General features: G+C 49.9%; 1 protein-coding gene across 1 annotated transcript in view; it reads right to left on the reverse strand.

Annotated features, from left to right (window-relative positions):
- Nucleotides 1-14405, reverse strand: part of HMCN2 (hemicentin 2) — a 769579-nt gene that overhangs the window by 177284 nt on the left and 577890 nt on the right. The window contains exons 43-47 of the mRNA XM_085613971.1: nt 13311-13439; nt 6122-6280; nt 5276-5557; nt 4198-4365; nt 3197-3310 (exon numbers count right to left, since the gene is read on the reverse strand). Coding sequence (XP_085470097.1) covers nt 3197-3310; nt 4198-4365; nt 5276-5557; nt 6122-6280; nt 13311-13439 — 852 coding nt within the window. The remainder of the gene's footprint in view (nt 1-3196; nt 3311-4197; nt 4366-5275; nt 5558-6121; nt 6281-13310; nt 13440-14405) is intronic.

Raw genomic sequence — 14405 nt, forward strand, 5'->3', positions numbered from 1 at the left:
TATGGGGTTAGTCCTGTGGGGGGAGAATGTGGTTTATCTCTGGCTGCCTCATGGCAGGCACTTGCATCCTATGTGCCCTGGCACTGACTAGCCACTGGACACAGGGCCAGCAGCGTTTACATAACACCTAACGTTATATATAGGTCCATCTCACCGCTCCTGCCTGGGCTCCATGGTGATACCCAATTCCCCTACATGGGCACCATGGGGTGCAGAGCATTACCAGGAGGTCACATTGACTCTACCTCGCTAGTATCCGATGCCTGTCCTCATCAGGGCACCGGTGCCACCCCCTCCGCACGGCTCCCCGACGGCTGCAGTGGGCATGGTTTGATCTACTGCTGCACCAGCATGCACCACCCTGGAGCACTACAGTCAGGTGGCTGCTAGCGCTGCCTCCCATTGGAGCTTGTCGGCAGCCAATAGCAGCAGGCCATGTGCTCTAACATCTCCTTGCCAGGGTTAGCCAATCAGTGAGCATTTTGGCACTGTAACCTCCCTGACAGCTGCCGACTCAGGAGCTGGGGATCCATGTTCAAGCCTCGGCTCAACATTTTATACATTTTGGCAAGTCACTCATTCTCCCCCCTGCCCGTGCTATAGAAATGTACAAATTGACATGAAAAAAATAAACAACGATCTTGTAGGGGTGGGGGAGCAGGTAACCTCCCTGCCAGCTGCCGACACAGGAGCTGGAAATCCATGCATGAACCTCGGATCAACATTTGGTACATTTGTGCAAATCACTTATTCTCTCCCTTGCCCACGCTATATAAATGTAGAAATTTACATGGAATAAACCAGCAATCACAGCGCTCTTGTAGGGATGGTGGGTGCGGGCAAGTAGTGTTGTCAGAGGGATGAGGGGGTTGGGAGAGAGGGCACAGGAAGATTAAAGTATAAGAATTGCAATTTAACTTAAACAAAAAAAAGCAGCAACCTTGGAAGAGTGCTGGGGGCGGGTCAGCAGTGTTGTGGGAGGGGTGAGGGAGTGGGGCAGCACAGAGAGATTATGTGAAAACAGGACAAATAAAGCTGCAGAAGCGAAGTAAATAGTAAGTAAATAGAACACTTAACAGCAGAGACAGGCCAAAAAAGAAAAAAGAGTGCTCTAGAAGCTTTCTATAAAGCACCACAAGTTAGAACACATGTAACGGGAGCAGCCCTCATGGGAGGATACAAAAGACCAAAAGGAGTGACTACTAAGCGTATCCACCAAACAAAAGCTGGCATTTACAAAGGACAGAAAGAGGAACCGATTGAAAAGATGGGCAGTCCTCCAAGCCCATATTCTGAATACAACACGTCGCGAAGAGACAGCGCAAGCGCTGCCTAGGCGAGACCTAAATGGGGAGGTTTGGACTTTGCCATTACTTTAAATGGCAAAGTTGAGTGAGCAGTTTTAATTTGCCCTTCCAGTCCACAGTGGCAGACTGGGAGCCATGTTTTACCTTCTCCCACTCAGTGCTGCAGTCACTGGGGGACACTCTAACTTACAGTCCCTTAGTACCACTGGCACCATATACTAGGGACTTACAAACAAATTTGGCTAGCCCAATTAAGAGAAGCCAATTAACATGCATCATTTTAGGGCTCAGAGCACACGCACTGAGTCCTGTTCAGCAGGGCTCAGGGCATTTCATAGCCATGATGCCAGTACCTAGCAGTCAGAGTAGTTGCTTCCAGTTTTTCTTTATTGAAACATAAGAGTGCAAATCATAAGCCCGGCGGCTTGATATTTGGATTGATTGAAATCAATGTAGAAGGCTTTTATTTATGCCTGAGTATGGGGTAGCAATCCAGTCTGTGGCCAATCAGAGCAGAGAGCATCGCTTCTCTATCTCCAGGAGATAGGACAGGAAGGACAGGCTACGTCAGCAGATCTGCACTGCACAGCAAGAGATCACTGCCAAAACTCAGGACTCCTTTCAAGCCAAGATCCTATTTTGAATCCTAAACATTTTGGAGCAGGAGAGGGACTGCACCAGCTGGGCCAAAACTGTGATGACCAGACCGGGAGAGGTCCATGGGTGACGGGGGAGGGGGCGATTCACCGCAATCAAGACTTCTGTCCAGCTTGATCCGAAGCCCATTATTATCCCTCCATTTTATAGTTTTTCAGATGTTTATTCAGTAATAGGGGTTTGAACTAGACCCCGTTAGACGACGAAATGATTGAGTGTTGTGAGCATAAGTATAAAAATAGACCCCAAATCCCCAATCCCTAATCAGAAATGACATGGGCTGTGCATATGTATTAAACAAATCAGGCAAAAGAACTGAGCTTTGTGCAATGCCGGCAGACACAGGGAGCAGGGGGTACACGTATTGGCCTCGGCTGTTCTTTGGATCTGGTCTTTCAGGAAGGAGAAAACACCTTCTGAAACCTTACCAGGCAGTCCACGGAGGGTAAGCGGCTCCGGGTGGATTCTGTCGTGGACAGCGTCAGATGATGCCAACAAGTCTCGTCAAATCAAAGCGCTCATAGAATGAGATCTGATCTGTGAAATGTGAATCTTGTTCCGCATACTTCTGCCGCACCCCCTGTTTGCATAAGCACCTTTGAAAAGTTTGTTTTTCTGAAGTGTTCTCTGATCCAACACAGTTTTGGTCCAAGGCTCCCTTCTCTGGTAAACTCTTCTGGCAGAGCTAGGACTCAAAGGTGAATACCTCCGGTTCCACACAGACCTCAATGTTTGTTTACTCTAAGCACCCCATGATAAGTGGGGCTTCAATTCTACATGAGCCCGCCCCCCTTTCCATCATCCCAGTCATTTACATCCCACACAGTTGTCCCTCAAACATGCCTGTCCAGTTGCTAAACTATTGAACCACCTGCTGGCATTTCTTGCATGACTCTTTGCTATCACACTTTCACTATCAACCTTCTCAGCTGAGGCTGTCCCTTGGATGGGCCAGAAGAGCACCAGCCTTGACCACAGAGGCCACTCACAATACTAAGTATGCCTGTGAAGTCACTCTAGGTGGGGGAAAGTCACACCTTGGAGATGGTGGTTGGCATCCGGCGGCAGCCATTGCTTGCAGTCGGCATTTCATTTACCCAATAGTACCTGTTTTGTTTCTCTACTGCCTGACACACTCAGTCGAATGTACAGAAACTCAAATGCATAAAAAGGGTTAGACAGAAACTGTTTGTAACTAGGCAACTGGAACTGGCACCATTGACTGCTCTTACCCAGAATGTCCACAGTGAAGTTCCTCCCCGCCTCACCCGCAGAGTTGGTGGCCACGCAAGAGTAAGGGCCACCGTCCTGGTCCTGTAGGTGCATCAGCTTCAGGACGTGGCCTCCTGGGGGGGTGAGAAACAGTGTCGAAGAGGCGTCAGGGCGCTTCAGTTATTTGCAGGTACCACCAGTAGCAACAGACAATCATTGATTCAACACCAAAAATGGAGATTTCCCCACAGGCCAGTGCAGGTTTCTGCACCAGCCCTCCACAGGCCGTGAGGAAATGTCCCAATGTTTCTATAGGCCAGCCCCAGACCCTCAAGCCGCCACTGTACAGCTGCATAGGGCAGCTTCCGATGATGAAGCATGCCACCTTGTGTGGTGGGTGAGGGCTCTTGCTCCAAAATGTAAGTATTCCCACCGACCTTCACTTCACCTGGGTACACTAGTGGTGTGGCGTGTTACCGGAACAGCATCATCTGTACCTCTTTGATAGTACTAGGGAGCGTGTAGACCGCACCTTCATTACTCCCTGCCCCTCTATGTGTTGATAAGTCATGCATATCATGTCAGTCCTTCATTTCCTCCTGCCCAATTTCCCTCCCACCCTCCTTTACTGCTCTTTGTCTGGGGGTAGCTATTTTTTGCTGTTTACTACTGAACATCCTTGTGTGTGTCACTGGTTTCTAGCAGAGACAGACACCTCATGCTGGCATAGCAAAATCTAGCGCTGCGTGGTCTGTGACATGCAAAGCGTGTCCACCTCCTTGCCAGTGTACGGCACCCGCAGCTAAAAGCTGTGCCCTGCAGTGTCCTGCAGTGTCTCTTTTGTTTCATATCCACTGTCTGATGACAAACGATCATACCAGGTTGCCTTCTGGTACTTGTAATCATAGATGGATGAATGGATGAATGAATGGATGGGAGCAGTAAAAAGGAGTTTGGCCCAACGTCTCACACTTGACATCAGACACCAGCTCTTGCTTTGTGAGAAGAAGTATCCACTCACCTGAGAGGAGGCGCACACGATCTCCGGAGACAAGAGGAACCCCTTTGTGGAACCAGCTGACGATTGGGGGTGGACTCCCTGAAGCTTCACAAGTGAAGGTCAGGGCACCATGAAGAGGTGCGGAGACATTCACCACTGGCCCCACGGTCCTTGAGAGCTCAGGAGGAACTACGAGAAAATGGAGATGGTTAAATTCACATCTGAGATCTGAGGTTTCCTATGTGATGGAGACATACCAACAGAGGGCCCAATTCACAAAGATGAACTTAAACCAAATGTCTAAGTTTACGACTTTTGGTATTCACAAAGGTAAGTTACAAGCAGTATCTTTACGTCCGCCCTCGGGCGGAGTTTCCACACTTGGGGTTGAATCTCCACCCGAGCAAAAAGATTCCCCTTTGCACCCAGGGTGTAATCTCCGCACTCGCAGCAGAATCTGTACAGTAAAAAAATACAAGTCAGCCTCTTCTATTTCAGAGGGCTCTCACTCACGCTCATCTCACTGTCACTCAGACTCTCACTCACGCTCATCTCACTGTCACTCAGACTCTCGCTCACGCCCATCTGTCACTCAGACTCTCACTCTTGCCCATCTCAACGTCACTCAGACTCTCACTCACGCCCATCTCACTGTCACTCAGACTCTCACTCACACCCATCTCACTGTCACTCAGACTCTCACTCATGCTCATCTCACTGTCACTTAGACTCTCACTCACGCCCATCTCACTGTCACTCAGACTCTCGCTCACGCCCATCTAACTGTCACTCAGACTCTCACTCACGCCCATCTCACTGTCACTCAAACTCTCTCTCATGCCCATCTCACTGTCACTCAGACTCTCACTTACGCTCATGTCACAGTCACTCAGACTTCCACTCATGCCCATCTCACTGTCACTCAGACTCTCACTCACGCTCATCTTACTGTCACTCATTTTCTGTCGTTGACCTCATACATTTTCTTCAGGACTCACTTAATTCTGGTCTCAACTGCCACACTGGGAGCTCCTTTACTACACCCCATGCCCCTGCTTCCCACTCTCACCCTCTCTGCTGACATTGGCCAACTCCTCACCATGTACGATGACCTCAAACTTCCGTTCCGCCTGTCCCACAGCATTCACAGCGAGGCAGGTGTAGCGCCCACCATGTGAGGGCTGAACCCTATGGATACGCAGCTGTTGTCCTTGGTTGTCCATGGTGATCGCTTGTGCACTGCCCATGGAGTGACCATCTTTGAGCCAGGTCACCAGGGGTGTTGGCCGCCCTATGGCCATGCACTCCATGGTGACCAAGTCACCTCTCTGCACTGATGTCCTGGTGATGGCCTCCGCACTGCCTAATATCTTTGGCACCGCTGCAGGTCCCAAAAGGAGAAAATAAGACATGATTTGATTATTGAGGCAATAGACAGAGGCTAAGCTTGGATTTCTCAAATCAGATCTTGGACGCAGAACGGTTGCCACGGGTCGCTTCAACCCACAGAACCATGCAAACTCTGTCACACATTAGGGCAAAGTCAGGAATCCCATGAAAACACACAGCTACAAAAAGCCTTAGTTCAACATGTGAGACTTACATATTCATTATTCTCCAACAAAATCTTCACTAGTGGTTCATGTTGGGTGCACGCTTTATCTTTAAAGCTAACTCTGGATAAATCTTATCCTCATTGATCGACTGTTCATCTAGCGCAGAGAAGTGGGATGCTGCCTGAGGAATGTCTTCACATTTACAAAAACCAAGAGAAAGGCCATGCACAAAGAGAAGCAATGAGGGAGCAGAGATTATTGACAGCTTTAAGGGCTATCTGAGACACAGGACAGGAACTTGACAGGAGAAGGTAAACAGACTGGAGACCCAAACCACTTGCCCTACACCACACATTAGATCTGTCAGGTGCGCCTGCGCCAGGACTCACCGAGCACCTCCAGGCGCTGCTCCTTTGTGCTGCTGCCCACAGCGTTGGCACACTCACAGGTGTAGGACCCCTCGTCAGACGCCAGAGCACCTTGAAGTTGCAGCACTCGACCTCCTGCGGCTGAAAAGCTACGCCTGCCAGTGCCTTCAAGACGCACACCTGCAGAGGTGGAGAAGTGAAAACTCAGTCCACAACCACACATGCGACCAACATCCCACACTGAAGTGAAGTTACATCAAAACAAGGACCTTGCAAACCAGGCAACGAGTAAAGACAACCTTTAAAGGGCTGTGGAGCTATCAAAATACTGTGACAAATGGACCAGAGGAACCACTGCCGGTCTCTGAGGTACTGCCTCACTTCAGGCTGCCAAATCAAGCCGTAATAAAGCGATTGGATTACTTAGCACCATGGTAATCTTAATTAATCTGATTTCCACATTCCTTTGTTCGCGCACCTATGAACTTTGAAAAACAGGCACCCTCTTGATATAATATTTCATGACGATTTGTTATGACCCACTAAAATATCCAAGTTGGCTAGTCCCCTTAACCTGGGTGGCCCAGAAAGTGTGCCACTGCACAGAATCTCTATTGCTTAAGGAATATGCCCTCCTATCCCTGTACGTACAAGGGAGGGAAACTCAGAGTAATGAAATTATTTGTAAGTAATCTGATCACATCTTGTGCAATTCCTTTGTCCTCCCAGGCCTAACTTGGTAAATTTATGGGCGCAAGGTTTACATCTTCATTCATAGAGCCAAAAACAGAAATACACAGTAGTTCACAATAAATGCAAACACATCATAGCTGCCAGTGGGTCCATGTCACACACATTTATTGAGGCCTGGCATTATGCGAAGACCACTTTACATTCTGGGATCTTTGGGCAGATTCCTTCAATGTTAAACATAAACTACAAACCCCAGGATGCAAAGCGCTAATAGCTGAAATACCAAGATTGGATGCAGGAGTGAGACCTGACATGAGGCTTCTTGGCAGCCTTAAGCAAACACTACAACGATGAGAACAGACAACTCAAGCAAGCACAACAGAAGAGTGTATACAAGTGTTAGAGGTGATGGTCCCCTCTCACCCACACTCAGCCAATAGTGAGGTACCAATGTGGAAGGACCAACCACGTGGCTGTTATGTGGATGTGGGGTAGGGGAGCCCCACCAAACACCCCAAGAATGTAAAGTACCTCTCTGGTGTCAACCCTGCAATGAGCCGGCTTATATGCCACGGAGACCAACCTTGTGACCCAATGATATGAGAGCAAAATGAATTGATTTCAGACATTTAGTGTGACCAGAAGTCCAAAAAAGGTTAGCCTGTAGCAGGAGGCCAAGGAGGGTTCCAGGTATTGACCTGCTTCCAGCACCACAATGCAAGATTCAATATCTGGAGTTGAACCTGGATTAACTCTGAACCTGGAGAAGGATACTGTGGGATGTGCAATCAAAGGATACTTGGGGATGTGCAATCAAAGGATACTTGGGGGATGTGCAATCGAAGAATACTTGGGGGATGTGTAATCGAAGGATACTTGGGGGATGTGCAATCGAAGGATACTGTGGGATGTGCAATCGAAGGATACTGTGGGATGTGCAATCGAAGGATACTTGGGGGATGTGCAATCGAAGGATACTTGTAGGATGTGCAATCGAAGGATACTGTGGGATGTGCAATCGAAGGATACTTGTAGGATGTGCAATCGACGGATACTGTGGGATGTGCAATCGAAGGATACTTGGGGGATGTGCAATCGAAGGATACTTGTAGGATGTGCAATCGAAGGATACTTGTAGGATGTGCAATCGAAGGATACTGTGGGATGTGCAATCAAAGGATACTTGGGGGATGTGCAATCGAAGGATACTTGCAGGATGTGCAATCGAAGGATACTGTGGGATGTGCAATCGAAGGATACTCGAAGGATGTGCAATCGAAGGATGCTTGTAGGATGTGCAATTGAAGGATACTGTGGGATGTGCAATCGAAGGGTACTTGTAGGATGTGCAATCGAAGGATACTTGGGGGATGTGCAATCGAAGGATACTTGTAGGATGTGCAATCGAAGGATACTTGTAGGATGTGCAATCGAAGGATACTGTGGGATGTGCAATCGAAGGGTACTTGTAGGATGTGCAATCGAAGGATACTTGGGGGATGTGCAATCGAAGGATACTTGTAGGATGTGCAATCGAAGGATGCTTGTAGGATGTGCAATCGAAGGATACTGTGGGATGTGCAATCGAAGGGTACTTGTAGGATGTGCAATCGAAGGATACTTGGGGGATGTGCAATCGAAGGATACTTGTAGGATGTGCAATCGAAGGATACTTGTAGGATGAGCAATCGAAGGATACTTGGAGGACGTGCAATCGAAGAATGCTTGTAGGATGTGCAACCGAAGGATACTGTGGTAAGTGCAATCGAAGGATACTTGGGGGATGTGCAATCGAAGGATACTTGTAGGATGTGCAATTGAAGGATACTGTGGGATTTGCAATCGAAGGATACTTGTAGGATGTGCAATCGAAGGATACTTTGGGATGTGCAATCGCAGGATACTTGGGGATGTGCAATCGAAGGATACTTGTAGGATGTGCAATCGACCACCTCTAGTGAATGGCAGGGTCCCCAGTGGATGGCAACCAGGTCCCAGAGGGAGAACCAGACGGTCAGGGAAGGCCCTTGTGCCGGGTAGGTTTGCATATCAGGCCCCTTTTCGCCTAGATATCCGGGTGAAGTCATGACCACCAGGAAGGAGACTTCCAGAGTGCGATCAATGACAGATGGGTCTACCAGAAGCTAATAAGTAGGGTTTTTCAAGCAGCGGGAGATGCAACCAGTGGCCAGGGGTTACGCAGCATCAAAGTCTTTCTTTACCCCCTTTAGGAGATGAGTTTCTAGGCTCTCTGTGGTGGCCAGATCTGTGCCAACTGCTCCAAGGCTTCCAGAAGGCCCTGATGGAAACACAGAGGAGCTGAAGAGAAATCACCGACAAGCCCAGGTAGAGTCCACTAGGAAGTGGTTTGCAGTGACCAACCTGGACTTTAGAAAGTACTATCTCCAGACCTGTAGGAGCTAGAAAGGTGCTTCACTCAGCTCCAGAATCAGGGGGCAGCTCCCACCCACTCAAGAGGTCAGCCGAGTATCTGCATCGATCTGGGCCAGTCCAAGCTGTTCTTGAAAACAGCTGCATCGTAGACACCGGCACAAATAAGAAACCCTTGTAACACAAACCTGGTGCATAATTTAGAGACCCAATGAGATCCAAAGTGTCTGAATTACTCAAACGCGCCACTTCCCAACCTAGCTCCCCTCCCCAGCACTGGATTACCACTGCCATAGGACCAGTGTTATGGCAGAGGCAGCACTTTTTATGAAGGCGCTAGAATATTCCTACTATAGAGGCGCCAGCACATTGTGTGCTTCATATGTTTAATGGTTTTGCAAAGGTTTATATAAATACATGTTTTCGTTCTAAGATCTAGCGAAGGCTGGACACTGTGTTTACTGAGTGTTATTCATCGTGTCATTCAGATACTGAGTTTCTAAGCCCATCCCCCTCCTGGAGTAAAGCCTTCACTGCTCACTCTCGCTACCTAGAGTGTCAAGATCGAAGAAGGGTGAACCTGGTTACCCAGTTGGCTGGGCCCAGGAACACGAGTGGTAAACACTGACCAGTAACCAGTGACTGACGCAGGATCCCAAGACCATTTCTCACAAGGGGGGCTCTAATCACAGGGGAGGGGTGCACTGAGGTTCTGCCTGCCATGGATAAAGGAGAGTGTGCAGGAACACCACAGTGTGACACAAACATGGACTCCTTCCGTTCACCTTCAGAGAGGCAGCACTCACACTGGAGAAGTACACGTGACCCTCACATGCCCAGCAAAGGTGATTAGCTAGGGGCCCAGGTACTGGTGATTGGAGGGTCCTTACAGTGGTCAGGTGGTCACCCTTGTCCTACCAGGAGAGGCAGGTTCTCTTGAACCAGAATCACTGTCACTCAAGCCAATCTGCTCATAGCTTGGGGTGAGGGGAGGTTGTCATTCTCACTCACTTTGGGGGTTCACTTTGGGTGTAACACATACAGTCACAGCCAGATTGTCAAATTCACTGTAGATAAGAGATAGGATGGAAAAGCCTGTCCAAGCCCTACACAGCAATTTCAGCCCGGTGTGAGGCAAGGAATACAGCCTGCCCAACACTGCCCAACGCTGCCCAACGCTGCTCAACACTGCCCAACACTGCCTAACACTGCCTAACACTGCCCAACGCTGCCAACGCTGCCCAATGCTGCTCAACACTGCCCAACACTGCCCAACGCTGCTCAACACTGCACAACACTGCCCAACGCTGCTCAACACTGCACAACACTGTCCAACGCTGCCCAACGCTGTCCAACACTGCCCAACGCTGCCCAATGCTGCCCAACACTGACAAACGCTGCTCAACACTGCCCAACACTGCACAACGCTGCCCAACACTTCCCAACGCAACGCTGCTCAATGCGGCCCAATGCTGACCAACACTGCCCAACGCTGCCCAACACTGCCCAACACTGTCCAACACTGCCCAGCGCTGCCCAACACTGCCCAACACTGCTCAACACTGCCCAATACTGCCCAACCCAACGCTGCTCAACGCTGCCCAACGCTACTCAACACTGCACAACACTGCCCAGCGCTGCTCAACACTGCGCAACACTGCACAATGCTGCCCAACACTGCCCAACGCAACAGGTCTCAATGCTGACCAACCCTGCCCAATGCTGCCCAATGCTGCCCAACACTGTCTAACACTGCCCAACACTGCCCAACACTGCCCAACACTGCCCAACGCTGCTCAACGCTGCCCAATACTGCCCAACCCAATGCTGCTCAACGCTGCCCAACGTTGCCCAACGCTACTCAACCCTGCCCAACACTGCCCAACATTGACCAACGCTGCCCAATGCTGCTCAACACTGCCCAACACTGCCCAACGCTGCCCAACGTTGCCCAAAGCTACCCAACACAGCCCAACACTGCCCAACGTTGCCCAATGCTACTCAACACTGCCCAACACTGCCCAACACTACCCAACGCTGCCCCATGCTGATCAACACTGCCCAATGCTGCTCAACGCTGCCCAACGTTGCCCAAAGCTACTCAACACAGCCCAACACTGCCCAGCACTGCCCAACGTTGCCCAACGCTACTCAACACTGCACAACACTGGCCAACGCTGCTCAACACTGCACAACACTACCCAACGCTGTCCAATACTGCACAACGCTGCCCAACACTGCCCAATGCTGCCCAACACTGCCCAACACTGCCGAACACTGCTCAAAACTGCCCAACGTTGCCCAAAGCTACCCACCACAGCCCAACACTGCCCAATGCTACTCAACACTGCACAACACTGCCCAACGCTGCTCAACACTGCCCAACACTGCACAATGCTGCCCAACACTGCATAATACTGCCCAACACTGCCCAATGCAACACGGCTCAACGCTGACCAACACTGCCCAATGCTGCCCAACACTGTCTAACACTGCCCAACACTGACCAACACTGCCCAACACTGCCCAACGCTGCTCAATGCTGCCCAACACTGCCAACCCAACACTGCTCAATGCTGCCCAATGTTGCCCAACGCTACTCAACACTGCCCAACAATGCCCAACGCTGCCCAATGCTGCTCAACACTGCCCAACACTGACCAATGCTGCCCAACGCGGCCCAATGCTGCCCAACACTGCCCAGCACTGCCGAACGCTGCTCAACTCTGCCCAAAGCAACCCAACACTGCCCAACGTTGCCCAACGCTACTCAACCATGCCCAACACTGCCCAACACTGCCCACGCTGCCCACGCTGCCCAATGCTGCTCAACACTGCCCAACGCTGCTCAACGCTGCCCAACGTTGCCCAAAGCTACTCAGCACAGCCCAGCACTGCCCAACAGTGCCCAACGTTGCCCAACACTGCCCAACACTGCCTAATACTGCCCAATGCTACTCAACACTGCCCAACACTCCCAACGCTGCCCAATGCTATTCAACACTGTCCAAAACTGCCCAACGCTGCCCTATGCTGCTCAACGCTGCTCAACACTGCCCAACATTGCCCAAATCTACTCAACACTGCCCAACACTGCCCAACACTGCCCAACACTGCCCAACGCTGCCCAATGCTGCTCAACACTGCCCAACGCTGCCCAATGCTGCCCAACACTGTCCAACCCCGCCCAAGACTGTCCAATGCTGCTCAATGCTGCCCAACGTTGCCCAACGCTGCTCAACACTGCCTAACGCTGCTCAACGCTGCCCAACACTGCCCAACACTGCCCAACGCTGCTCAACACTGCCCAGCACTGCCCAACGCTGCCCAACGCTGCCCAATGCTGCCCAACACTGTCCAACATGCCCAACACTGCCCAACGCTGCTCAATGCTGCCTAACACTTCTCAACGCTACTCCACACTGCCCAACACTGCCCAACACTGCCCAACGCTGCCCAACACTGCTCAACACTGCCCAACACTGCCCAACGCTGCCCAGCACTGCACAACGCTACTCAACGCTGCCCAATGTTGCCCAGCACTGCCCAACACTGCCCAGCACTGCCCAACACTGCCCATAGCTTCAAACAAACAAGTGATGAATCGCACTGCAGAAGACGGTGCCACTGCCCTTATACTCAGGGGTGCACAGGCAAAACCTACAAAAAGGAAGCATATCTGTAAGCTCAGTCCAATCATATAAAATCCCTAAAGAGCCCCCGCATGCTGCGGGACCCTTAAGTCAGGTCACGATGGAGCTTAAGTTAAGATGGGCTAGATTCTTGCACTGGCTTCAGCAGGAAGAGCTCACACAACATGATCACAATGAGTAAAGGAAGGCTGGGCCTACTGGTACAACCCAAGGCCAACCAGAGCCCAGATCCCCGTCTAACCGACAGGCTCAGGACGGGTTGGGCCCAAAGCAGGCGGCAGGCAATCTGAGGGAGAAGGAGATAGGGGAGACGGTGCTGGTTAAAACATGTGTGTACATGGAAAGGTTAGCAACAGGGTGTTTCTACACCTTCTGATTTCAGTGTGGACTGTGGCAAGGCTAAAAGCTCTCCGGCTTGGCCCTCCCCTCACCCCCCTTCCAATACCCAACACTAATCATAAAGGTGCAGTTACCATCCTTGCTCCATGTCAGAGTAGGGGCAGGAAGCCCGCTGCAGTCACACGTCAGGCTGACCGAATGCCCCTCCAGTATAGAGATGGTGATGGGGGCCACTCCTGACGAAGCGGGAAATGAGGGGTGCACTAGAAGATAAAAAAATGCAAAGTATGATGGCCATTCTAAATTCAGACTGTAACACTCGGACAATTAACCTCTGAAGGATGTAAAATGGACTTAGTGAAACTTGTGAGGATCAATGAGAGAGCACAGGGAGGAGACACCGCTGATCACTGTGCGAGAGATCAGATGGGTTTTAAGTACCAGGGGCACCAGACCCATGTCTCCAAAGAGGATATCTCAGATGAGGGAGTAAAAGAAGGCACCAGTTGGGTGTTTAGTGAGGGAGAAGGTTTAGCTAAATATTTTAAAAGAAGGGAAATCAAACCAATGTATAATTGAAAGAAAATTTATGCCTAGTGGACAAGCTGAGCAAATTAAAGTGGGACAGCAGGAAGATAATGATGAACGAGGAAAATAACAAAATGCATGCAATGTAAAAAAGTGAAGATCAGAGAAGCATGTAAAAATATTAGAGCGTTACTGAGCTGCACTGGTAGAGGGTGCAGGCTTCGTATCAACACCGAAAAAGGCATCAGATGACATCACAAAGCCATATAGCGCCCACCCCGTGTCAACAATGTCAGTTTACATTCACATTTTCCCAGCTTTCGAGGAAAGCAGACAGACTGACATTAATTGATGTAGTAGTGCAGTAAAAAAACTGAACTGGTATGGCATTAACTCAACCTATCACAAATCCATCACACGGGAAGGTGGGCGGGTTGGTGAGGAATCTGTAGGTAGCTAGAGGATCCATCTAAAAGACCTTTACCACAGGAAAGTTACTTTTTCTTCCGATGGATACTTTTTCCTGCAGATTCCTCACCTGTAGAATAGAATCCAAAGGTATTCAGACAGACTATTGAGTTGGAGATGTCGAATTACACTAATATTGAGTTGTAAATATTGTGACACAGAAATATCAAAAGCAAGAATATTGAGGTCAAGAATATCTCATTTAAGGTAAGAAATATAGTTTTCAAAAATAC

The sequence above is a fragment of the Triturus cristatus genome, chromosome 1_2 (genome assembly GCF_964204655.1).
Source record: "Triturus cristatus chromosome 1_2, aTriCri1.1, whole genome shotgun sequence".
NCBI classification, from domain to species: domain Eukaryota; kingdom Metazoa; phylum Chordata; class Amphibia; order Caudata; family Salamandridae; genus Triturus; species Triturus cristatus.